The following is a 27,353-nucleotide window of genomic DNA, read 5'->3' as shown; positions in this document are numbered from 1 at the left end:
CTCCCCTTAACAGCAGTGGAAATGTGATTTAATTAAATTTGCTCAGCAAATCTTCCTCTGCATTGATAGACCAACCTGAAACCTTCAGAAATGAACCCAAATCTTCCCTTTCACCTCAGCAAACCCCACTTTGGCAATGAACACAGGCTCAGGTGACGTCTAACAAGTCAGTCCTATTCTAGTAGGGGAATTCTCTTGCACATCAAAGGGAGAAGGAAAAACCTCAGGTCTCAGTCCTTGAACTCACAAAGAAGGTGACAAAAGCAGTCCCCTGCAGAGCCTCATTTAACAGGGGCCTTTATCAGAATGACAAGGTGATCTTATTAACTTGCACAGGGAATGTGCATGGAGAAATGCAGGATCTCTGCCAGTAAAGACATAGATATAAAATGTGTATGCTTATTAACAAAAGGTCATATAATAATTCACTACTATGAATGACTTTATAGCACAATACTATTATTTAGAACTAACACCATACACTCTCTTAATACAGTTAAATAAAACTGTATTATTATAGTCAATAACTGTATTAATACAATTAAAATTTACTTAATATGTCCGTAACTGAACCTGCTCTTTTATTACAGAATGATAAAGAGAGTTGTAAATGTTTAGTTTCCTAAGCAGTTCCTAAGCTTATTTGCCCCACTTATTTTCCACACAGATGTGGGATGCTGGAGTCCCTTGACAGTCTGGTAAACACTATTTCTACAGTCGGATTTTGACGAATAAAGTTCAGTGGGGTATAATTTGACAAAATACTGACACTATTAACAGACAAAAACCAAGTATCTCTTACCTCCATTATCTTTTAGGTGCAGTGCTATCTTGGTGTCATCTATAAAGGAAATTCAAAGTTAGTTGAAGGAAAATGCATTTTTCTAGGTCATTAATAATTTTAGCAATCTGCTTCTAATAAAAACATTCTGCAACAAGAAAATTATTTGGTACTCAGCTCAACGAGAACTAGGTTGTGGTATTTCTTACACTGAGCACCACACTTCCTTACCACTAAAAACATTTATGAGAGTGTTAAAGCATTTAGGAGGATTCCAAATACTGGCAAATAAAGGTATGAGAGTTTGTCTCCTAATGTTTATAAATAATTCATATATATTACATGTTCACACATAGCTTGAGCATTCTATCATATTAAGGACTATATGAACCAACATATGTCAATAAAGAAATATGACTTAGTTCCTTTTTGAAGAATCTTGAAAAGGTCTACTAATACTAAACCCTATTTACTTCCATATTCCTCTTTTTTTGTGAATTTTGAGAACAGAATGCCAGACAATATTCCTTTTAATGCAGTCCAAATGCTGCACTGACAGTTTCTAAACTTTTATTGCTTTAAACAAAACCAGCCTTTCTTATCAGTAGATTCCCACTTTGAAACACCTTCCTTCAGCTCAGATTTTACCATCAGAGGCGACTTGAATAATCTGTATCTAGTACTTTTTCTTGTGTTAACATACAATTTCAACGAACACACACACACACACACGCACACACACACACATGTTTTATAGATGTTCCTTGATTAATCTGAATTAATCAGAATTAATATTTCTTGCCCAGATGAGTTTCCTCCAAAAGCAGGAAAGCAGGATATCCCAAGCTCAAAAAGGTGAGATTTAAGCACCCATTGGTATGAGGATGAGAACTGACCCACCATTACTTACCCAGTTAATTCAGTTCAGAAGCCTAGAGGAACTATTTCACAACAGTGAGTACTACATTAAAAGAACAATGTCAACTGACTGAAAAAAAGTAAACAGGAATATTTCAAAGAGGTTTTTATTCTGGATTATCCATAATTTTCACCTGGCTAAACAGAATCCATAAAAGAATTACAAATTCATTAAGTCTGTGATGGGAATTTCTTCTTGATTTAGCAGAGACCTTTACTAGTACTATTTCATCAGGTTTGGACTACAGCCTGAATGTAAAGGAACATGAAAAAGTCATTGTAACCTCAAGTTTTCTAGAAGTCTTCCTAACTTATCCTTGTTTCTCCAGCAGCATCTTCTCCTTGAGCCTTCATCCCCTTTGTACCTTAATGGCACAAGAGTGAGCAATTTAAAAGCAAGAGCCTTGACTCCAATTCCCAAGTCCTTCTGCTGCCCCTGAGCAAAAAAGTTGTCATCAACACATACTTAAAGGAAATAAATTTCTTTCTGAGTTGTATATTACTTTTACTCAAGTGTAAAAATGCAGTGTATACACCTCACCTTCTGTGGGTAGGCTGGTTGGAAGGTGGGAAGTGGTGGATCCTCTGGTGGTTGTTAAAACTCTGAACCTTGTGGTGGTTGGCAAAAGGGTGGTGGTGGAGTACAGAGGTGTTTCAGTTGTGTCTATATTCTTCTCACAAATTTTATCCTTAGACTGTTGGGAAACAACAGAAACAAGGAAGAGAAAATTCATTCTCAGTGGAAACTGTCAAGGATGAAGAATTTAATCATGGACAAGTTGCTGTGATAAAAAGAGTGAAAATGGACTCTAGATCAAGAAATTTAAAGAGCTTTTTCTTTTAATTTTCTTTTTTTTCCCTTTTCCCCTTTCAAGTCTCTATGCAGCATTCAGCAACATATATTCTTCCTTTTATCTGCAAAATTTACAACTCTTAATTGTTAATGACAAGGTCTCAAAGTCACCACAGATCGTCAAACTTGTTATTTCTCTCAATCAGAGTTTAACATCTAAGTTTATAATTCAGATTTTCACTCTTCTGTTATGAAAGCTCACTGCCATCAATCCAATTTATGTTTTACATAAAACATGTTAAAAAAGATATGTGGAAATTAAATAGTAGCTCTTCATAGTGAAAAATGTGTAGTTGACTGGAGCATTTAATTAGGCTTTATATTATTACAAAAGAACACACGTGTATTAAATGTGTGCATGTATTTAGCCTATAGAATATTTATTTACTACAATAAATAAATCTATTCACTATATGCCTATTAACTCTACATATTAAAATGTAATGTATTATTGTATATATAAAAACATATAAATATACATAACATAAAATATAATTATTGTAAAATATAAATAACAAAAAAGAATAAAATGATTACAATATATTAGCACACCATAAATAGTAGTCACCATCATGTAATAATTTAATATTTATTTCCATGGGCAAATATTATGATACAAATATAGAGTCTGCTTGCTCTTTTTTTTTTCTCCCAAGTTCTGGACATTTTTAAAATTCTGAAGATGCAATGAATAATTTCTTTTATGGCCCACACAGTTTTGCAGGAAAACACATCCAATTAACTTGCAGCAAATATGGGAACTGCGTCTAACTCCTGCTGTCCCCATTCATTTTAATGAGAAGTCAAGTCCTGCAAACGTTTATTTTATTTTATTGAGATCTGGCTGTCTAAACCCAGTGGGCACTGCCTTTAATATGCACAGATATTTCATTGTTCTTTGTTTTACCAGAAACAATTTATTACATTACAGGAATGAATCAGTACCTGCAGGATAATTATTCTTTAAATTCCTTGGTATTTTTCTTGAAAAATACTGTTAATTTCACTGATGTAATGTAGCATCAAAATTTAGCTCAAAATCTATATTAAAAATAAAGAAACCTTACTATGAGAATCCTCATTATTTTTCCCCCTGAATGAAGCACCTAAAACTAACCACTGAGTGCTAATTATCAATCCTTTCCTGGACTCTAGCTGTCAGCTCAGGCATAATTCTGGAAGATGCCAAGCAAGCTGTTGCTTCTACTCCAGAGAGCCTAAAAATCTGGACAGTGAACTGCTACCAAGTAGCCCAAAACTTTGCAAATTAAACTATTAATTTCTCAGATACACTTTGTATACTGATAATTTCCTTTCAGATCATGTAGTAAACCTTGGAGCACATGCTGGACTGAAATAAGAAAGGAGAAGTAGAAGGGAATATTAATGTCCTGCAGAGAGAAGTTTTTTTGATATCTTAATTTGCAAGCACAGTTGAGTCCTAGCTAATAATAATCTGGATTAAAGCAATAGAAAGGTTGAGCACTATAATAACACATGCTCCCAGTAACTTTTATCTTCTGTTCTTTAAAAGGTTGCCCTCCACACACAATAAATATCTCAGAAATCTTGCTTTCAAATCAGCTGGTGACAAACTGCAAAACTGAAGTTTCAAGGCCATGTAATAAGGCAGTATGTAAGTTGCAGTTATTTTGCAATTACAGTTACAAGAAAAACAAATTTATTCCATTAATATGGATTTATATCATTACTTCTCTTTGCTTCTACTGCAAATAAAACAGAATGTGCTTTTCTAGCTAGACACCTGGGGCTATGTTTTGCCTTGGGTTTCACCTGACATTTCAGAATGGCTGTGTTGCTAAAACTCATGAGGATATTTAGCCTGTTCAGCAAAAATGGAAAAACAACTGTTTTTTTTCTGGACACTAGAAGATGAAAAGTGCCGTAAATTAATTTGTTCCTATTACCACACTCCCAACACGGAAAAAAAATAAATAAAGGAAAATGAAAAAAACCCCAAACCTCAAACAGTATGGCAGTCATCATCATCATCATAAATAAATGTTTGTTGAAGATGAACTTCTCTGGTCTAGGAGTACGCAGATAACTTTCAGAGGAGGCTTATGGTCCCTGCTTGACAGCCCACCACTACCACAGTCAGATATCTTTCTCATCTCCTCACTGCATCTCCATGAAAAGAAATCAAAATTCCATGTAGGCTGGTTGTGTGAGGGCTTTTACATTTTTACTTAAATTATTATTATTCTTATCTCTTTGAATTCTTTTGTGCAATTTCTTCTTTATTAAATGATTTGGCCAGGTTTCATAATCAAAATGCAATGCCTGTTCTTCACTTGCCTGGCAAAGGGCTTTCTGAAATAAGGAAAGTTTCATAGTTTCCTCCCCTTTTCTGGCAAAAGTCAGAGATCTAAAAGAAAATCAGAACAGGGACACTGTTTTGCAGGAGGCTTTCTGTTTTTTGGGATTTTAATTAAAGTAGTTTCCCAAAGACAAAATTTTAATTTTTGTTTCTTTTATTCCTTCAAATGGGGAGTGAAACTGCTCAGTTTGCTGTTCTTTGTTATTCCTTATAGGATTTCCCCTGAATGATAAATATAACATGTCTTTGGCCTTGAAAACATGCTCTATAATCTGAATAATTTAAACAAAAACATCATAACTGTATGAATTGCCTCTGATGGCCTGAGGATGTAAACTACTCACATACCTCTTCAGGGCAGCCACTGTCTACCCAATCTTGCCGGTGACGATCAAATCCACTGGAGCATCTTTAAATGATGAAATAGATAGAAGTTGTCCAGATGGAAATAGGAGGAGAAAAAAAGAATAAAGGAAGGGAGAGGAAGAGAACAGAGTGACAGAAATAATAAGTAAATGATGTGATTTAAAATCCATGTTTTTAATGGTATCACTTTTAATCAAGATGCTTTTGCTTACAATGAGTCACTCCTTTAATCTACTTCAGTGAGAGGATTTTCAATGAATGAGACTTTATTTTTGTTTTTAAAATCTATTTATCATTTTTAAGTAGGAATATCTCCCTTCCACTGGATAATTATTCTCAAGACATCACTGACCCATTGAATTTTTAAGTTTCATGTCAACCATATCATAGTTTAATTATTATTGTCCAGACTTCTTAGCCAGGAAAATTTAATCCCACAAAGGATGCAGTGAACCAGTCACCGGGTTTATCAGACAAAGTGATCTGAGACAACAAGATACACATACAGCTATTTGATCAATGTTCACAGCTCCTCTGAATACTCCCTGACAAATAGAGGACACTGTACAGCTGCTTCTACCTCTTCTCTAGATGCAGAAAACTTAAATTGCATGCATATTTCTTATCAAATTAGGTGAGTTTAATAACCTTTTTGCAATATCCTTTGTCTTTTGCAATATGTAACAAAGAATTTTTTAAGAAACTTGTAACATTTTAATATAATGATTCCCCTGCAAATCCCTATCTCTCAAGAGTGTTATCAGTGATTGTAGGGTAAGTTTCCTAGACAACAAATAGCATCACAAACAGAAAGGATTATTAAAATGGTAAGCAAATAACTAAACAACAATGTTCAGCTTTGAAGGAGATTCTTCCCAGCTAGGGTGTTTTTTTTTTTATTTTGGAGGGTTTATTTTTGGTTTCTGCATTAATTTCCTGCAGTATTTTGTTATGAGACAGAGTGATGTCATTTGGCACCCATGGTCATAACTTACCTGAATGTATAAAAACTTTTTTCTGTCTTTTAATAAGACTAGGCAAGCAAATAAGGGCACTGGTATGGTTAGATGTTTTTAAGGCCTGTTTTTTGTTTACAAAGAATTAAAAGATAACAAGACATGTCAACTTCAACCAAGGTAACAGGTTCATTTGTAAGAATGGAAGACTGTAATTATTTTTATAGTAAGAGAGGATGTTACAAGAAGATGTAAACAATGTTAACAACACACGTGGGGTAAGAAAAATCTCCATATAATTATTCTGAGCAGAACCTACAATGTCTTTGAGAAAAGATTTTGAGAAAAATGTTCATTCTCTTGTTATACCTGCATTGATCCATGTGCCACCATTTGCAATATTACTAAAAGAAATATAAATACCCCAGTACTAACAGGTGTCAATTTTCACATACTCTAAAGTAACTGGCTTCTCCAAAAACCCATTGCTGCTAAGGGAAAAATGTTCAAACCAGAAATGCATTTCAGAGAAATACAGATATCTCCTTCCCAATGCATGAGGCCTCCAACATAGTACGGACATTGACCTGCTGGAGTGAGTCCAGAGAGCCACAAAGTTGATCACAAGGCTGGAGCCCCCCTCTTATGAACACAGGTTGAGAGAGTTGGGGTTGTTCAGCCTGGAGAAGAGAAGGCTCCAGGAAAACCCTATATAGACTTTCCACACTTAAATGGAGCTTATAAGAAAGACAGAGACCTTTTATCAAAGCCTGCAGTGCCTGTAGTGACATGGGGAAATGGTTTTAAATTGAAAGAAGATAGATTAATATTGGATATAAGGAAGAATTTTTTTACAGTGCTGCTGCTGTGTCACTAGAATAGACTGCCAAAAGAAATTGTGAATTTCCCATCATTGCAAGTGTTCAAGGCCTGGTTGGATGGGGCTTTGTGCAACCTTGCAGCAAGTGCAAGATGTTCCTGCCCATGTCAGTGGGGCTGCACAGAGTAATCTTTAAAGGTCTCTTCCAACCCAAATCACTCTATGAATAAAGACCATTGGAAAAGTGTTTTCTTGCTGAAGTGTGAATGAATCGATGCTTTGCTGGGAGCTCAGTGCTACTTCTACATTTCTGTGGTGTTCTGTCTCTGTGAATGTTTGAAGCAACAAGAAAAACTTTACTAATAAGAAAGAAAGGATAACATGGTATTCCAGGCATGAATAGAACATTTATTTTTTTTCAGTCTTCCCTACTTTTCTCTAAAATTTGAAGAGCTTCATTAGCAACTTCTGTGCCCATCTCTAAGCAGGACTGGTCTGATTTTCCAGATGTACTGAATACTCATAAATCCATTACATTTTATTCATATTGGTCTGGCTCAAATCTAATGGTTTTGGGGATATTCAATACATCAGAAAACCAAGCCAAATATTTAGACATGAAATCAAGCCACTTCATCATTTCCTCCACTTGAGACAGATATCTATGCTAATTCAGCCCAATGTACTTAGAAATAGTACGGATTAAAAAACCCAGATTTCATCTTATATCTAAATGGTGTCAAATTTAAGGCTCCAAGATTATATGAATAAAAATGTATCCCAGGTGCACTTATTTACAGTTCTTAAGTAATTTCTTACAAGCTAATAAATTACAGGGATGAGTAACATTACTGGGGTTAATTTTTTTTTCACCAGGAATTAGCCAACCACCAAAAATTGAATGCAACATGCAAGGACTTAGAATGTCTCTTTCAAACAAGCGAGGCAGTCATGAGAAGACTCTGCCATCAAAAAGGTACATTGAACCTGGACATTGCTTATTTAACATTTTCCACTGATATATAGTGAGTCCAAACAATATTATCAGAAAGCAGCTTTATGAGGAAGGAGACAGTCTCCTGGCAAACCTGTTTGTGAACTTCCTTTGAGGTGTATATCACTTGATGTCAGCCATAGAAGCTACTGTTGCTGCTGCCCCATTGAGTTAGAGTTCTGGAAACTCATTTCAGCACTGCACCCGCTTTACTGACTGCATTTTTAAGGCCTTAATTTAGTAGCATGGTGATAATTCCCTGTTGCCATTAAAACATTGGAGCAGATTTGATTTGCTGTGCTGTTTATGCCATCTGTCAACACGGCTATTTTATAACAATTTTTCAGTGATGACCAAACTCAGCTCCTAGGAAAGCAATAATAAAGATGTTCTAGGAAATGAAAATAGGGAAATTTATGAAATGCAAGGAATTTCAGGATTTGTGTGGAACTCTGGAGTACTGGTTCAGGGAGGAAATGGAGAATGAATGTCTCTACACATATAGCAATGATGACTTGGCACAACCAATGCAGCTGAGTCTGAGTAACAAGAACGCTGACAGAATCCTTTCAGGGAACTGTGTGCAGACAGAAAGGAGTTGGAGATACCATCCTATTTACCAAATGCCATTTACCTATATTTGGCAGAAAATGTTTGAATGACAAGAAGTGTCCACTCAGTGCAGGACATGAAATGCTTTGCTTCTTTTCTTAAAGAGAGTTCAATGAGAATTAATGATGATGATAATGATAAATGAGATAACATGAATACAGAAAATTCAAGGTTTAACCTGTAAAAGCTAGAAACATAATGGAAAATTATGGGGAAGAAAAGGGGCAAAGTCTGTATGGAAAAAGCTTTTCACCAGGTTTAGCTGGAGCACGACAATCAAGACCATTGAAATGCACAGCACATGTCATTTGAACCAATAATTTCCTAGTATTTTTGGTTCTGTAAGAGCATGTAAAGAACAGATATTTTGGAAATGAAAGACATTCCAGAAATCAGAAATGATTTTGTAAATACCATGTAATGATTTAACTCAGTTAAAAGGTTTATTAACTCAGCTAAATAAAAGGTTAATCTGGAAAATTAAATTGAAAATTGAACAGGCAGAACTATTTTCTGCCTTCAGCCATTAAGGAAGGACCATCATATTATGAAAAGAATAAGATAGCTGCTAGGATGTCTGAATGACTAAAAGAAGAATTAGAACATTTTAAAGTGGAATTTCTTTCCAAGGTGAGATAGGAAGTAAAAAGTAAATATAAATATATATAATATTAAAAAAAATAGTGGAACTTTATCTCTGTACAACTGAAAAATAACTCTAATCATAGAGTGATTTTTGGAGAAAAAAATGTTTATCTTTGTGCTTGGTCTGGTTTTGCCTCCCTTCATCACAGAGCAGGCTCCAATTTGGTTCTTTCACCCTTCAAATATCACTTTTTTGCCACACCACACTGTCTGGGAAAGACTGAATTTTCCTTCCTTTTTTATTTTCCACTTTCAAATGCAGAACTTAATCACAGCTCGAAATGCTTATGGAGGTCATGTGAAGTGTCACTGTGAGTGACAATGGGATGCATTTGTAAGGTATTTGAATAGCATTTGTTCTTATGACTTAGCTCAATACTCCTAATGGTATATCTGAATTCTAGCATAAATGTGTTCTCTGTATTTATCCTTTACTTAAATAGTGCTTAATTAAACTGCACTTCAGAATAGGATGACAATTTGATTATCAGAAGAGGATTTGCTTCCATCTTGCTCTTGTAAAGTAAAAACAGCTGACTAGCTGAATACAAAGATTTTAAACTAAAATCAACATATTTTATGAAAAATTTGAATGTTATGAAGGCATAGTTAATAGTTGATGCAACACTGAATTCCACCATTGTCTTAACATTGTGTACTACTCAAAATTTAAAACATTCAGGTAATAATAAGGATGATCAGAGTGGAACAAAGTTTAGCAGTCAATCTTCAGCCTGACAATGGTTCCACAATTTTATGGGATGGAAAGTTTGATAAACTATGGCTACATGTGTAAAATACTCAATATTAAGTAAAATATCAAGTTAACATAGAAGTAAAAGATGTTAAACCCCAAGCTGTTATTTTACAGAAAACGACTAAACATTCATAAGCCTCAATATTTGTAACTGTGTCACAACATTTGAATAGGCTGTAGGAAATAAAGACTCCCAGAGGGAATTCTTTCTGTTGAAAGAGGCTAAGAATAAAAGTGGGATAAAAGAAGTAAGTTTTATTTTCAATTCCACTAGAAAGAAAAAGATCAAATTGCGGTGAAAGCGAGACTTGGCAGAGTTCTGATTAAAGAAGAATAGGAGGATATTTTCTATAAACTTAATGTCAGTTACAACAATAAAGGAAACATGCTGAAGAGCAGATAAAGAATGAAAAATATGCTTTTGCTAAAGGCTCTGCTTTGAACAGTTAGAAGGAAAAAGATAGTGTAGAAGGAGGACCCTAGAGTCAAATTTATGAGATTATGGTATCAGAATTTCCAACAGAATCAGCAGAAATTTATATCAACTGTGCTCTTTGGGAAGGAGCCACACTGAGATTAGTCGCTCATAGTAGATTACAGTCTCCACTGCTTTGACTTTGTACCTGCACAAAGTGGGTATAAAGAGCGAATAGCAACAGAATTTAGCAGAGAATTCTGATCTGTTGGCATTGTTACATGTTTGGCACACAAGTAATTTCTCAGGGTTTGAGGCAACAAGCTCTGAAGTAGTACTGGATGTACTTTACATTCTGGTTAGTGATCCTAACAAGGACAATTTAGCCCTTCTTTCTAACATGATTGAATTATTTTCTTTCTTTGAATATTCTGCTGACACTGACAATATCTCAGAAGTACAGTTAGTGTTGCATACCCATTGATTTAGTCTCATTTTAAAAAAAAAAATATGAAAGTTGTCTTTCTAGAAATTATTTTATTTTCCACTTTAAAGATAAGGAAACAGAACATAGGAGACATGAAATGATCAGCTGAGATAGCACAGAATTTGTAACAGAACCTAGAATTAAGGCCAGATTTTCTGAAAAGTAGATGAGCATGCACTATTTCACAGCTTCTGTGTTTCCCACAGTACTTACAGACATATGAATGGTAGAACTGGGAATTAAATTGAAAAACATCATGTCTCATGTGGTGCATACCAAGGTACAGATCTCATTCACACATTGCCCATGGTCTATTTTTTATTCAGGTACTTTAAAGGGATTTTACTCCTTTAAAAAAGCTCACACTGATAACATTAATGACTAGTAGAGTCCTTGTGAGAGGAAAAAAGTGACCTGGTGCCTAGAGAGGGTATGAATAGGGCTGTGCACATGCCTGTTATCACACATGAACCCCCAGTAATCATACAGTGAACACCATGGCTGAGTCAGTACTAGTGGGCATCAGCATCTGAGCTGCTAGAAGGAGAATTGCAGCAATGGTTTGGTTAGTGCTGGGTTACTGCTCCTGCTAGAACTCATTCACAGTTCTAAAAGGAGTAAGAATTCAAAGGAGCTATGACAGGCAAAGGAGACATGGAGTGCTAAACTCACTCTGAATAATCCAGCATTTATATGTTTATAAAGGAATGAGAATTAGGGCTAAGAAAAACATTTTCTGTTAAAACTCAGTGAACTCTTCAGATAGAGAGCAAAACAAGGAAGGATATGAATCATCCTGTAACTGGTTATGTTCAAAGAAACTTTAAAGTTCAGAAAGTTATTTCCCAAACTAACATCTTAATCGTATCATTTTTTATTCTAAAAGTGAGTCCAATTCTGAAGTGAACATTGAGCAGGAAGAGTCACCAAAAGAGATTACAAAATAATTACAAACCAGTGGGGGCTCCTCAGTTTCTTAATTATTGGTACATTTTGATATTCTTTGTGATATCCAGTGATTTCATTAATGCACTATGATAATGCAAATATTGGAAGAGTTAATAGATCTGAATAGAGGGGGAACTAAAGATGACATTTAAGGAAGAATACTTATAAAATTTCATTTATTTCCCTGAAGTTGGGAATATTTTCTACAAGGACATGTTAGAGAGTCCCCCGGTTTACGTGATTGGAAAGACTGAGAAATACATATGCTATAAAAAATCAGAAGACTATGTTGGGAAATGGAGCAGTTTGCTTTAGTAGGTTCTAACCTCAGATAATCCAAAATTTGAAGAGACATATGAATTTCAGATTTGTTTAAATAAAAATTTTTGACAACATTACATAGGAATATGTGTTTAGTAATATGTAAAATTTAAAATATGATAAAAAAAGAGACTTTTCATTCATTGTACTTCATTATAGAATGATATCTAGGAGGCTATGAGGCAAATATGATCTCAGTGATGCTCAGTTTATATTGAGTAGTGCAACCATAAGAGGCTCTGGAAAGCAATTAAGACAATTGTGATCATTCTGTCTATACCAGTACAATAAGCATGCCCAGAAATGTTCTTTGGCACTGCAGACTGCAGGCACACAATGGCCTGTGCCTGAGCAAGCAAACTCTCTCAGCCTTGAAAAGGAGGAGGCTGCACATAAATAACCATCTGGGAATAACCCTTGGAACAGCCCAGTTCCTGCACCATGCCTGGGAACCGTTCTGGACAGTGCTCGTGGGCATGGACTGAAATCACACCAGGAAACATCACAACTGTTTTAGTGGCAAATACAGTTGTTTTTACAATGCCCAGGAAGCTTCCCAGGCTGTGTTTAATTTGCAATAGTATGTAAAAAGATTCATTGTATGAGAAGATGAACTAAGCTTGTACAAGTGACTGGGGCTAACATTCTGCATTATATTTCTATGAAACATGAAAAAAAGAAAATTTGATAAAGTGCAAAAACATTAAAAAATCTTGGTTGATTACTTTAAAAATCACTTTACTTATTTAATTTATTTTTTACCCTTTTTTATATTTCCCTTGTAATAATAACAAATTAAATTAAGAGTGATCATAAAAAACTTGGTGTAAGATAGACTTCTTCATAGTAATGCAGTAGACTGGATGCTTATATGAAAGGAAAAAAAATCTAATGCTTCCAAAAAAGGAGATTAACATTCATCCTAAAAATTGTCCTAGAGCCAGGTGTGATAATCTGGGCTGCCTGTTTCCACAGATTTGCCCTGAGTTTTGACATTCCTGAAATGCTTTGTTCTCAGTTTCTGTTATTTGATTTTTCTTTTTTTAAACACTTGAAATAAGGAAAGGAGACCAGTTGAGAAAATTATTATCTAGGCCAACAATTTAGGCTGCAATGGGTAGGTGGTATGTGGCTTTTGAAATATAGTCTTATGAACATTCAAATATTTAATAAAAGGTACTTAACAAGTAATTTCTTGGAACATACCATTCTCTGGAAATCAAGGAAAGAGTTTGGAACCACAAATTAAGTTCATCTCAGACGTGAAAGGAAAGAAATCTAGTTGTTCCCCACTAAATTATTCCCCTGAGAGGGTCTACAAGACAGAATTAACCTACTGCACAATCATTATTTTTACTAATCCATTTACAAACCCTTTCTGTAGCTGAACTTACGTGAAAAATCATCCTAAAGCCATAAACTTGGGTTGGCCGAATTTGTGCATTTTCTAATACATCATTTCTGACAGAAAAAAATGTCCAATTTGTTCATCTGTTGTAAGCAGTAAAGTTGATTTATTTCAGGCCATTGGAAGAGAAGATACAATGCAAAATAGCAGTAGCACTGCTCTATGTACAGCAATGCATAAAAGCACTGCAAAATTGAGCAATGATGGTTAATGAAACTATCCTGTTAGCCTATCATTTTTTCATTACAAATTCATTTAGGACTAGAAAAACTAATTGGTTTCATCAGGAGCAGCTTACTTATATATTTGGCTCAGAAACTGCTGTTGTGGGGCCTAAGAGCTCTTGAGAAACTAAGAACCTAAAAAAACCTACTAGTTTTTTTCTCCTTTAACTTTCATACTAGAATTTTGAAGTTCTAATATGTTCAAAGTCAAAACATATATCCTACCATATTTGGCTAGAGTAGTGATCATGAACTATTTTAGAATCCACTGTTTTCATTAGTGGAAGACAGTCAGCTCACTTATGACTCTTCCAGTAGCACTGGAATAGTAGTTAGCACAAAATAGTATAATGAACTGTACATGATAGTCAACAGAGAGAGAACTGGATAAAAATATCAGTAGTTTAGCAAATAAAGATAACACTTGGAAATTAATGTTAGTTAGGTTAAGGAAAATGTAGAAAATCTCAGAGTTGTGAAAAAGATATAATTTGGGACTTTACCCACTATAAGAAATAGAAGAAACAGCCTGAGTGTCAAGAAGATTACCTGAGTAGAGTAGAAATGATGCTGTAGACACGATGTTAAATTATCTCATTGTTTTTTGGTACAATACATTATAGTGAGACAACCAATGAGAAGTTTGTGGCCCTGACTGCGTTCCTTTGTCTGTGAATGTGGGTTCATACAGCAGTGGTGCCTATCTGAAGATGTCAAAACCTTCTTGAAGCTCTTTCTCTGAATGCAGGTAAAGCAGGTACAGTTTTTGCCTTATGTGGTAACCTCCCTGTCAGTATTTTTAAGCAGTCTTGTGTCTAAGTAACCCAGTTTTCATTTTTTCTCATTTGTGTTCTGTATTCATCTATCCATCATCTATCTGTATTTCACATTTCACAATTCATGTATTATGAAAATTATCATGCTAATTGCAATTTATTTAATGAAGTGTTGCTAAATATAAGTCTTTTGATTTGTCATCAGAAAAGTCTGTTTTATTTTAAATTTGAATTTTAATTTCCTTTGGATTCCTTGTATTGTACAATTAAAGCCCAAGAGTTATAGTAGATGAGCATTTGAGCATCAGAAAGTCTATAATGTCTGTTGTAGGAATCCACAAGAGAGTGAGAGACTATCACACACAGAATGATGAATAGAAGCCCGAGTCAAGGTTCTTAGAATGTCTAGGATATGTATAAATTCCATCATAAGGCATCTGTGGAACCCTTTCATGGGTAAGAGTCACCTTTCTGGAATCAAATAGGAATTTGTTTGAATTCAAACTTATCTATTAATGTAAGAAATGAACAGATGAAAATGAAACCAAACTGAAAAGAATTTTGGGCTGCAGTGTGACTGAATGTGGCATAGTTCTGTCAGAAAAACCCCAAAGTTTAATCCCAGAGGAAATGGCTCTCTAATGGCAGTGCCCACTGGAACGGCTATCATGCTCAGGATAAGCAAACAATGAGGAATTAAGTCTGTACTAAGCTCTCTTATGATTTGAAGGATTTATGACTGGCACAGAAATTGTAGATCTAGATGGTTCATCAAAGACTGTGGTGGGCTTTGTCTTATTGTTCTAATGCAATAAATTAAGAATAAAATGTTACTAGTATTTAAAAAATATTGCAACAGAAGGTTCTACAGAAAAGAATTGTACTAATACCTATTTTTCTAGTGTTTTGTCATTATGGTGTCTTAGGTGCACCTGTGACTTTAAACATGGAGATGAAATACAGATATTTTCATCTTCTTTCTTAATTAATTGGCAAAATTTAGTACTATCCAAGGTGTATATATAACAGGGGGATGTCTTCTATACCTCCTCTCAATGAGATTTAAGTGCTTTACTGTCCTCTGTATCTTTGATAACTATTTCCTGCATTTATAAAAAACCACCTTAGGAATGTCATATATTTGGCAATAGACAGTACCTGAGACAGACTTTTCATTAAGGTTTTAGAACGGTCCAGGCAGTGGTCCTTTGCATATTAACTGTGACATCAATGTCTTGTGCGAGCTGTGATACAAAACTGCATGTCAAGAAACCTGCACAGTGTTCATACAGCAGTGGTAAACCTGCACACAATCTCTAAGATCCAGAAAACACAGCGACAACTCTGGCAAAGGATGTTACTGTAAACATCTAGTTAGTGAAAACAATCTCAAATTTTGAAAGGCAAATGATATTGTAAGAAACAGGTATATAGAATATTAATAGTGTGAGTGAGGTGCCTTAAATTAATCACTGTGTTTACCTCTAGATTAAGAATTGCCAAAATGCTTCCCCATTTCAGGTCCAGGTTTTTATAGAAAATATTTTTACAGAAATACCAGGATTTCATACTAATGAGAATTTTAGCAACCTTCTGGTCCTTTTATACAAATAATTTAAAGTTCTATAACCCTTCTTGAACTTCTTAAAAATCTGCATCAGTTATGAGCATAACTGTTGTCCTCATGCTGTTCTGAGTTACTCAGAAAAACAAAGCAAGGTACGCATATGTGTGACTAATGCTACAGCTTCAAGAAAACTGGCTATTTCCTGTATGAAAGCAGGATTCAAATTCACTTGGTTAGATGGCAAATCTATTAATGTTAAGATCAGGATAATTTTATGGAGCTGCTGAGAACATCAGTGAGTACACTGCAGAAGAATGTGGGGAGAAAAGAAACTTGGGGAATGAATGGTCTGGTCTTGCACTGACTTGTACTAAGCCCCTTAGAGCTAGTGCATGTTCACTGAGTCTCTGCTCAGAGACTGAGCTTTTTAGTTTATTAGTATTAATCATAGGAATTATCCCAGACAATTTGTGCTTGAGGGATTTACAGAAATTCCACAATAATTCGGCTGACTCCAGCTACTATCAAATTCCACCAACTTACAAAAAATGTAGAAAGGCATAGTAATCTGCTATTTATTCATGTGAGATACTCAGTGAATTGCAAATTCCTCTGGCTGCAGGCTAACTTTCAATAAAAACATGTTGTGAGCTCAGGATCATCTACGTTCCTTAACAGTACTTTGCATTGTACTGTTATGTACTTCTTTACCATTATTTTTAAGTGTACCTACAGCGTCACTGAAGTTAACGCTCTCTTCTAAACAGAACTGCCATCCCACTTGAGAATATCTATTACTCTAATCTTGTGAGGCATTTTTCATCAAACAATACCACTACTGAGCTCATTCTGGTTTAGGAAAATGCTTTGTTCATTAAACAGTTTTGTGCCACTGCCTTTTCTTGCTTTAGTCCCATCAGGCTGCCATGCATGCAACATTCTTAATTATTGAATGCTAATTTCCTAACAGTTTATTGCAGTGCATGAGGGCAAATTAGCTTGTCAAATTAAGAGCAAGCACCTTGGAAAGTATTTGAAGAAGTTGGGTGTGAAGCAATTTGCTGCTCAATAAAGTATAGATCTACTTATTGTATAGTTCCTATCAGTAATGCATCAGGGCTGACCAAATTACACATTCATTCTTGATACATTTGTTGCACTTCATTAAAAAGATCAATTACTGTTTCAAAACAACTTTTAAAAGAAAAGAAAAATATGTTGCATTTTACAGCAAACTCTGACAAATGGCCTGATTCTCAGGTCTGCAATATGATTGCTTCCTAATTGGAAAAAAACCCTGTATACAGGTTAGAAAAACAGTACTGTCATTATTTTTCATTTATTGCAGGGTAAATGTGACCTAATTCAACAATCTGATTGTTAAGACACGTGTGTTGGGACTCAGCTATATTTTCTAAGAAAACTCCTCCAGCTGTAGTGGCATACAAGCATCCAGAATCCAGGCACATTTTTTTTGCTTTGGCTGAAGCAGGGGTATGATCAGGAAATTCATGAAGTCAGTGATAGAATGGAATATATTTAACAGAATACACTATCTTTTAAACCTCTAGCCTTTCAAAAACATCTAAAATGAGATTTTCCTTTATATATTATCCTTTATATAATTTATATGTGAAACTATTACATTGATTGGATTATATATGCTCCCTCTGGTGGTTCACTTAATCCATAGAAATGCTTTCTTATTTTTTCTTTTGTTGTTGTTTGTTTGTTTGGGTTTTTTGCTTGTTTTTATTTTAATGGCTGAGGTATTGTGACCAATTTTATAATAATAGGACACTACTGGCAGTTAAATAGTGTTTGGATAAAATCAGCCTGAGTACAGACCAGCTAGTCTTCCTCCCATCTTTTAATTTGCTACTGAACTATGAAATATTCCTAAAGCAATCCAAAAAACACACAAAACCCTTCAAGTAGTTAAAATGAGGAAGTATTTAAAAGTCAGCATTTTGAACCGACCTTGAGGCTTTATGATGGAGTGATAACATCAGGAGAAGGGAAGGTCAGTGGATGTCACCTATCTGGAATCCACAACAACCCTCTCTAAACTGGAGAGCTAGAGGTTTGGTGGTTGGATGGTGTAGTGGATGAGGAACTGGTGAGATGTTTGCATCATGGGAGCAAAGCAGTGGTCAAAGGATCCCTGTCCCGATGGAGATTGGTGCAAGAGATCCCTCAGGGGTCTGTCCTGGGACCAGTGCTGCTTAATATCCTCACCAATGACAGACAGTGGGACTGAGTGTTCCCTCAGCAGGTTAGCACAGGACACAAAGCTGAGAGATATGGTTTGCCTTTCCCTGCTCTCCAACCTACAACCCTTGTTGTGGTGTCAGCCATCCAATAAAAGCTGAGGAAAACATAGATATTAAATAAGCTACGTGTTTCTTATTTGGATTTAATTTCCTTTTGTAAATCCAGTGGCTTCTCCAGTCAGATAGAATAGTAATTGTTGTTATGGTCTTATAAATTCTGTAGGGAAGGTGCTTTGCTCAGCTGATAAATATTTTAGGTTACATAAGACTTACTTATAAATACTACAGTGTTTGAGTCAACACTTTTTAAAATGAAAACTGGTCTTGTCAATTGGTACATACAGACCAACAGAAACCATAATCCTTTTCTTCTATCTGATACTAAAAATTTCCAGACATAAACTCACATTTACATGTTACTCACATAAACATGTTTCCAATTCCCTTCTAGAGGACAAAGAACAAAAAAGACATTTCAAACATACCCAGAAGTCCAGAAGACAAGTAATAAAAATTATTTTTTATTTCAATTACCATAAGGGCAGTATTTAAACTGTCACTTCATATTTCAACTGTAACATGTTTTCTTAAAAAATGCAGGTGCCTAAAGATTCTCCCTTCACTGCTTTCCAGCTAATCAGCATGGAATGCAAACCAGTCTGCTTCTTTATTACCTGCTTAGATGGGAATATCATAATAAAAGATTAGAAGTATCAATCCTTAAATCACATTATTACTACTACTCCCAGACACATTTCTGATTTTTCACTTTGCTCAGAACACATTCCATAAACCCCAGCTATGACTTGTTCATTTACACAACTAGTGCTATTGTTGGCACACAGGATTAAGCACTGAAGTAAAATGCACCACAAATGGGATTATTTCCTTTTTTTTTAGCTCAGGATTGCTTTAAGAGTATAAGATGCTTTGGGAGCTGTGCATATGCACAAAGGCAGTATGACACCCTAAAATGCACGGAGTGTCCTGGCTCATCATGGCACTCAAAAAGTCCTGGAATTTGTACAGTCTTTTTTCAGGGCACTTTTCAAACAGGGGCTTTGCACTCTATGGGTCAGTACCATAAACTGGTATGATTTCAAACCACATTATTCAATGCACACCCTGGAAAACAGAGACTCTTAAGGATAAGAGTGCAAAATCTCACTTCTTTTCAGATCTAGGTAAGTTCCCAGCAGGACTGTCTGGAGAGCAGTGCCCAGAGCTAACCCTGAGTCTCCAGGCAGCCAGGACTGACTGAGGATAGTGGAGCTGGTCTGAGCTGCAGACTTGCAAGGAAGTTTCAGTGCTCAGGCTTACACACCTCCACATCTAATGGGCTATTCTTCAGGGGTGATTTGTTTTCAGATCAATGTTCACTTATCTCCTGTGTCTCTGGGGGTTCTCTGATCACTGACAGACTGTTGTGTAAAGGCACTGTCACATGAAGCTTCATGGGGCCACATGGGGGATTTCACTGCTGAGCCCTGCTTAGACTCTTCTGAAGATTTTTTTCTCATACAAAGTGTCGGACCCTTAGAGATTTTTTTGGTCCTAGATACTTAAGTACAGAATTTGGTAAAAAGCTGCTTTTAGTACTGCTCTCCTATTCTGTGTAACTTCCCTTGAAAACCTAATTGAGTCTGCCAGCAAAGCATCCTTGTGGATCCTGTTAGGCATTTGGGTGCCCCTGGCATAAGACAGACAGTTTTGAGGATTAAAAATTTGAATATATATATACCAACAGTGACAGCTGAGTAAAGCTATCATCTAAACTGTTTACAGCTCCTGCCTTTAGTACTACAGCACTCCAGTTCCCTACCTTCAGTGTTGGTGTGATGGTACCAAACCAAACCTGACTGATGTTGCAGGTACTGGGAGATGCTTTTATCCTGTATTGATGAAGTGAAGCATGAGACATTCATAGCCTGAGTCTCCAGAATGCACAGATTGCAGGAATGTGCTCTTTGTCTGCTTATTTCTGAAAACACCGGAATATCAGTTTCATTTCACTGCCCAAATCTGAGACTTTCCTGAAGTTTATGAAAATAAAAACATCAATAACTAGGGAATTGTTATTTATTGGACAATCAACTTCAAATATTTTCAAGGGAACTCACTATTTCAGTGTTTGCAAGTAAGTTTTACAAACTGAAGCCATAAAATAACAGCAAAGTGGCCTTAAAGTTTCCAAAAACTTTCCTAGAAATGACATCTCTAATGTGAAGTCTATACCACATGCCTAGAGTATAAAAACATTTTCAGATGCATAAGAAGATGATATAAACGAATCTGACATTAATGAATTCTCCCAATTTTTACATGTCAGGAAGTCAGAGATAATGAAGGGCAAATGAACCACATTTCAGCCACTGGACATCACCATGGGATAGACGCTAAAATGTTTCAGGCATTTTGTAGACATGGATACTTGTGTTGGAGAAAGTTAGAATACAATCTTAGCTTACATATTTATAGTTAATCTCCTTCCAAATAGTTTTACTTGTGAAACAGTTATGAAATATATGAAATTCCAAAAGAAATTAGCTCCTAGGGGGATCCTCTATCTGCTGAAGTCAAAGGAAAATGATGTACCTTTGCTTCAGTCATGAAAACACTGCGTGACACATATCATACTGGATTTCAGAGTGGATGGTTTGATGACCCCTTACGAAAGAACTAATGGCGATTTAAGCTTGTAGAAAGTGCAGGAATAAAGGATTCGCCCTCAGTCACATCCAAAATGAAGCTGCCTCTCCAACTATTGCAGAGCTCACACAGCAGCTGGGCTGAAATTACAGGTAGGAAACAACTCACTGTTGTAGGATAAAGCTGTTTTCATTCCAGCACAGATTGCCCACATGGGGGAGTAAAGTTTTTCTGCAATGGTCCCACTGGACAGTTTTCCTTCTGCAGTTAAGAGTTTTACATAAAGTTTTGGGGTTTTTTTCCCCCCCAAAAACTGTACTTTGCTGTGTGAATGATTCAATATGTGGATTAAATCTAATGCAAGGAAAAAAATGATATGCAAGATGATATAACTGGTAGTAATGTTTCTCTGGCTAAACAGGGTAATAAGTTCCTGAGAAAAAAGGGTGTGTTTTGCAATGGATATGTGTAGGATTGTTACCCACATGGAAGTGTGTCTGCTCAAGAATATCCCAATTTAGAGCACCAAAGTACTACTGTGGCACCACAGAAAGAACATCTCTGTGTATTCCAGCCATGTGTGACCTTCACCACCTGCCAGTGCCTTCAGAAGCAAACAAGAGTTCTCCCTCTGCAAAAATCTGAGTGCTAGGTGGTCCGGAGAATATTGATACATTGAAACCTGTCACTGCCAGCCCAAAGCCTTCTTCAGGCTTTTGCAACAAAGGCTGATTGGCTTCCCCACTCTGGGATTTGCCTACAGATAAGAAAGGCAGTTTTGGACCAGTGTGTCCAGTCAGATTTGTTCCTGAGCAGCATTACTCAGGTTTTGTGCCTAAGCATTCCTCCTACTCCAAAAAACCCTATGAGCACACATTTAAAAGTGGACTGTAAATATTAATTTCTTTGTCCTCTAGGCACTTCTGAAATGTCTAAGTTAATACTTCACGGGATGCTTTGCCCTTGTTTTTTCAGGCTGATTTTATCTTACTGCAGCAGAGCAATGTATATCATAACAGGAGATAAAAGTCTCCATTGATTTACAGGGCTGGTGAGTGAAGAGCAGAGACATACAGGAAAAGCTGAAAGACTGTGAGATAGGAATTAACAACTTTCCATCCTTTATGATTTTTAACCAGGCTATTAGATTTTCTTGTTGAGGAAATGCTTCTTTGTCTCATGCAAAAAGAACATTTTAACACAGCAAATTTGGTTTGAGTGGAACAAAACCACAATGTGGTACTGAAGCAAATGATTCTGAGCACTCTCCTTTGAACCAGACATTGCCACTGAGAATGGAGTAAGAATTTTTATTTTGTATCTCTTGAAAATGAATACACATGCTGAGAAAGAGCAAGGTAAAAGAAAAGAGGCACTAGACTAGAAGTCCAGAGAGTGTTAGAAAACTTTCAAATTTCTGGGACAGAATGATTCCTCATCACAATAATCCTGCAGTGTAACCAAATAAATATTAAATTTTCACATTTTGGAAAGCAAGTTGACTCTTTTCACAAAATATTTTACCATTTATTATTTCAGATCTCTTTCTCCATAGAGATGAAATAGTTTAAATTTATCATTTCAGAAACTGGAGAAGAGTGGCCAAGAAAGACAACGAGGCCTGAAACAGACATCCACCAAAGGCATGTTTCCAGAGCAAACAGCAAGCTAACAGATAGGTGTAAAATCCTGTGTAAGGTGCTCTGGGGACTGGACAACATCCTCTGTGGCCAAGCCCTAGATGAACAAAGTCATGATGAAACCGGTTTGATCTCACAGCTGCCCCTGCTTTGAATGAGAGGTTACTCTTGATGACCTTTTCCATTCTGAGCTATTTTATGACTATCTACACAATTCTCCATTTGCTAAAACCTGAATTAATATTGTTCATCTTGACAGATAAAAATTGTATGTATGACTTTCGTTAAACTACTGAAATTCCCAGGTAGAAGCATATTCTTAGTTTCCTTTTCAGTATCCATCCTTTTTCTAAGGAATCCTCTCCACTTCCTGATTTTGCTGGTAGTCAAACAATGTCCAAAGACAACGTGCATGAAGTGACAGTCTCACTACCGTCAGTAATGGCCTAATTAAAAGCAATAAAACTAAGTCTACCTGCTGCATCTTGTCAAAAGCACAATCATGCTGCAGAGTGGAGACAGCTGATTTCGGGAAACAGTGCAGGAGTACCTCACAGTAGGCTTATCTTTGATCTCCACATGCAAAACAAAAAGCAAGGTTTTCTTCCTTCAAACTTTAATTGAATAGAAATAGATCTGTTCAGACTGTGTATTTTTCAGCAGTAAATTACACCTTGCCAGTTGTGAGGGGACAGCCACAAATGCTCCTAAATGAGCAGAAGGAAACACAGTGTGGATACATGCCTGGTTCTACTCCTGGTAAAGAGTTTTGAGTTAAATAAAACTTAGTTCTACACAGTGAATTTGTGCCTCAGTAAGCAAAACAGATTTTTCAGCAGTTTCAGAACTCAGGAAACTCAGGTGTTTGGAAACTACAGAGAAACAAAAAGGATCTGAAGGTTTTCCTGTTCTTCACAAGAGGTATGGGTTTTACAATATAATTAAGTTTACCCAAACAAAAATGAGAACACAGGCCACAAAGCAACAGGCCTTGCTCAAACCAAAGCCAACAGAAACTCAGTGCTACAGCATCTGTTGATGGAAGGAGAATGAAGCAATGCTGAGAGCAAGGAATCAATAAGGCAGCAAAGAACTGTTCATGCTTGCTTGGAACAGTTTTCTAGAAGTATTAGTGCTCTTGAATAGATTTAGTATGTTTTCTATTACTTGATTCGTCTTAGCTCTAATTCCACTAAAAAGGTTTTTGCAAGAAAAATAGGGAACAGAGTTACTTTTTAAATGACTTACTACCTGTAGTTGCAGCATAAGAAAACATAAAAAACCCCAATTTCCTAATTCTGTGCTGTGTTCTTCAGCTATTTACCAGTTCTTCAACATGGTGTGAAAATATTACACTATTTTAGAATGTTAATTACCTTTTCTTGTTTCAATATACATCCATTTCATACTAAGTATTTCTAAACCTAATCACTAGAGCTGAAGAGTACAGCAACAATAAATATCCATTATGATACTGCATTTTGTTTCAGAGAACTGGCATTAAATTTGTCATGAAGGTCAGTGAGTGAAAAACTTTTTGAAAAGCTGCAGTTGCAGAGCTTCCATTTTGCTGGCTGTGCTTCAGCTGCTCCACATTCTAAATCACTCCTGCCACGAGGACTTGACTTTTTCCACGTGTCCCTGAGAGGCTGAGGAGACCCAACACACCCACTAAGTGTAATGACAGGTAAAAAGGTAAAAAGAAAACATCCAAACTCTGACTGTTTGGATGTGTTGGTCTCCCTGCTGTTAACAAGGAAGTTTTTACAGTTACATTAACACCTTGCAACTCCATGGTGTTAAATTAATTTTGATGGAGCCAATGACGCAGGGAGAAAATATGATTTTTATTATTATCTCTTCTTTTTCTACTTCAAAAGGATTTTAAAGTATGACTGAAGAAATAAGAGGAAAAGCTTAACTCCCAAGTCAACTGTTTTGACTATTCTTGCCTAATTGTTGAAATGAAATGTGACAATGATGTGTTACTAGTGATCACACTTGAGATTTATGTTCATGTGAATGCATATATAGAAACCCAAATATAACACCCTTTAACGCTGAATAACCTGTAGGCAATGGTTTTGGATAGCCTGTGAGCACAGCTCTATACCCACATAAAAAAAGAAATTATTTTCTCTACCTTTGGAGTTTGCTGCACCAGCTGCAGTTGAAACCAATCTGGGCAGTGACACAGGGACCACAGCTGGTAAACTGGAGACAAGCTGGGATGTAGATAAACAAGAATTATTACATTAGTCTCATATATATTTCACATAAAAAGCACAAAAGAAGAATACATCTTCTGATAATATACATTTAGGAAGTCAACAGCTTCACACACGTCTGAAATGAGACCCTGAACCTGGCCTGTTGCAATGCTTTGCACAATTGCATACAAAAAAGTACATTTCATCTGTGGTATCCCATTTGTATTCCATTTCTAAATGTATTCCTACCTCCACATCTGTTCACTCAGCCTCATTCCTAAATTTTTATCTTTTTGCTCAATATTAAGTATTTTCTTAAATCTCTTTCTACCCGAGCTCCACTGTTCTTTGGTGTTGCTAAAATTCAGATATAAGCAGATAATAAGACTGACAGAAAAATGTGCAAGAAGTATAACAGGATTAAAAAAAGATAAATATGTGTTTCTATTATTTTTACAGTAGTACAGCTGGCATGTTAAACCCCAAGATTTCTAAGCAATGTAGTTTTACCTTGGAAAAAAGAGCCAGATGAACTGCAAAATATTTGGAGCCATTTGTTTGGGGATATGCCTTTGTGATGTGATCTACAGTACACAGAAGAATGGATGTTTGCATTGCAAGCATGAAAACTGTTCTTTTTTTTTCTTGAGGTAACACATTTAAATGCAATATAATCATTCTTCTGAAAAAATGATTTGGCAAAAATTTAATTCAAAACCTACTGGGAGCTATATACCTATAAACTAACTTGAGACACATGAGGATGAAAAGGATAATGAATCATCCATATGGGAATCTAGGAGACGATAAATGAATCTGTTTATGATTCCAAGTCCACAGATAAAACAAAATATTTGAAATTGTGTATGTGTTGCTGGGAGGGAGAGGGAGATAAATGCTTTCTAGATCTGGCTCCTGTTTATGTAATGTTTTACTTACTTGGAAGAGGTATCATTTCGACAGCTGAGAGATTGGTAATCTTTGACATCTGTAACTCCACCCTGTGGTATTCATAAATTGTTCTTCTGCGGACATCTAACAGGACAGAGAAAAAGAAATCATATTTTCTTATTTTGCAGTCTTTAGATTGTGAAAAATAATGGATGTAATGAATGCACACTGTTGCTTAGGTGCACATATGACAACGATTTTTCTCAAGAATATATTTTAACTTTGAATATCACAAAATAACACATAAAGATAGAGAATTTTTCAGTGGAGAACCCCTCAGAACTGACAGAAAAGATACTTCTCCTGGCAAAGAATTATGAAAATGCTGAGTGTGCTCTCAAGCATCTTAGTCATTGATTTAGGCAGAAATTCTAGAGAGCATACTGTCAGACTTTTTAGGGTATATTTCAAATGCTTACTTTCCTAAGACATTTTTCTCAGTTTACAGACTTGAGAGAAATGCTATATATGTTGACTTTGTCAGTTATTGCCAAGATGTGCAAACAAAACTGATTTCATTGCTTAATCAAATTTTTTAGCTACAAGATGGCTCATATCTAAGTGTACTAGAATATATTTTCATATTAAAACATTGTTTTAAAGAAGACAATCTTCCTAAACAGCCATTATGCATAATTTTTACACAGGCTGACTGCACCTGAGTTTCTCAAAGCAGAAATTCAATATAACCAACGTGCTGTTCTTAAGGGCTTTGAACTCACAAGCAGTTGTAAGGCCCAAGCACAAGATAAATGTGAAAAAATCATGCACTACCTCCCAGACCAATATCCTATAATGAGTTCTGAAAATTCCAGATTTTATATATACAGTTGCAATATAGACTGGTGAGCTTGTATATTTGAAAATTAAAAGTACAGCCTATAACACAAAAATGACAGCTTTCTGGTGTGCTGGTTTTGTATTTATGGTCTTTTTGAAGGTCTGCTAAACTAACTGAAATAAGACCTGGATAAAATCACAGTCTGTTTGCAGTCATTCCAGAGAGGTATCAGGGTTACATACAAAGGACTAACAGGTTACCCACGCCAATGATCACTCTGAGTCTACATGTAATAGAAGAAAAGGGACTTGTAGACAGTCACAAACTCAGTCTTTGGAGGTCTGCTATGTTGTCAGTCCTGTATGGATTAGGGAACACCTTGTTGCTTGAGGAAGCAGCTTTTCTGCCCTCTCTTAGCTCATTAGCTCTCAGGGACAAGTAGGCAGTATCTCACTTTCAGACAATAATATTTCTATTTAGCTCCAAATCAGCACCGTTGCCAACCACTTCTTGAAATTTATTTGAAGCTTTGCTATGACTTCATCCCTCCTGATAACAGAATTCTCTTTCAGTATGAAATGAACCTATAATTGAACTAGTCTTATGAGTTACCTACAAAGTCATTCTGGCTAGTTAAAAGACAGCTATGTGTAGGTGCCA

At 35.9% G+C, this 27,353-nt stretch overlaps 1 protein-coding gene across 1 annotated transcript in view; it reads right to left on the bottom strand.

Moving 5' to 3' along the window:
* The window catches only part of PLXDC2 (plexin domain containing 2), a 256,079-nt gene that overhangs the window by 33,015 nt on the left and 195,711 nt on the right, over positions 1-27,353 (bottom strand). Inside the window, exons 8-12 of the mRNA XM_005518748.3 lie at positions 25,901-25,996; positions 24,895-24,976; positions 5,242-5,302; positions 2,241-2,394; positions 803-841 (exon numbers count right to left, since the gene is read on the bottom strand). Of these exons, the coding sequence (XP_005518805.1) occupies positions 803-841; positions 2,241-2,394; positions 5,242-5,302; positions 24,895-24,976; positions 25,901-25,996 (432 nt within the window). The remainder of the gene's footprint in view (positions 1-802; positions 842-2,240; positions 2,395-5,241; positions 5,303-24,894; positions 24,977-25,900; positions 25,997-27,353) is intronic.

The sequence above is a fragment of the Pseudopodoces humilis genome, chromosome 1 (genome assembly GCF_049639895.1).
Source record: "Pseudopodoces humilis isolate 2021_Gansu_Grassland_sample_001 chromosome 1, ASM4963989v1, whole genome shotgun sequence".
NCBI classification, from domain to species: Eukaryota; Metazoa; Chordata; class Aves; order Passeriformes; family Paridae; genus Pseudopodoces; species Pseudopodoces humilis.
Note: the sequence above shows the minus strand (reverse complement) of the source record. Positions and strands in the feature narration are given on the sequence as shown.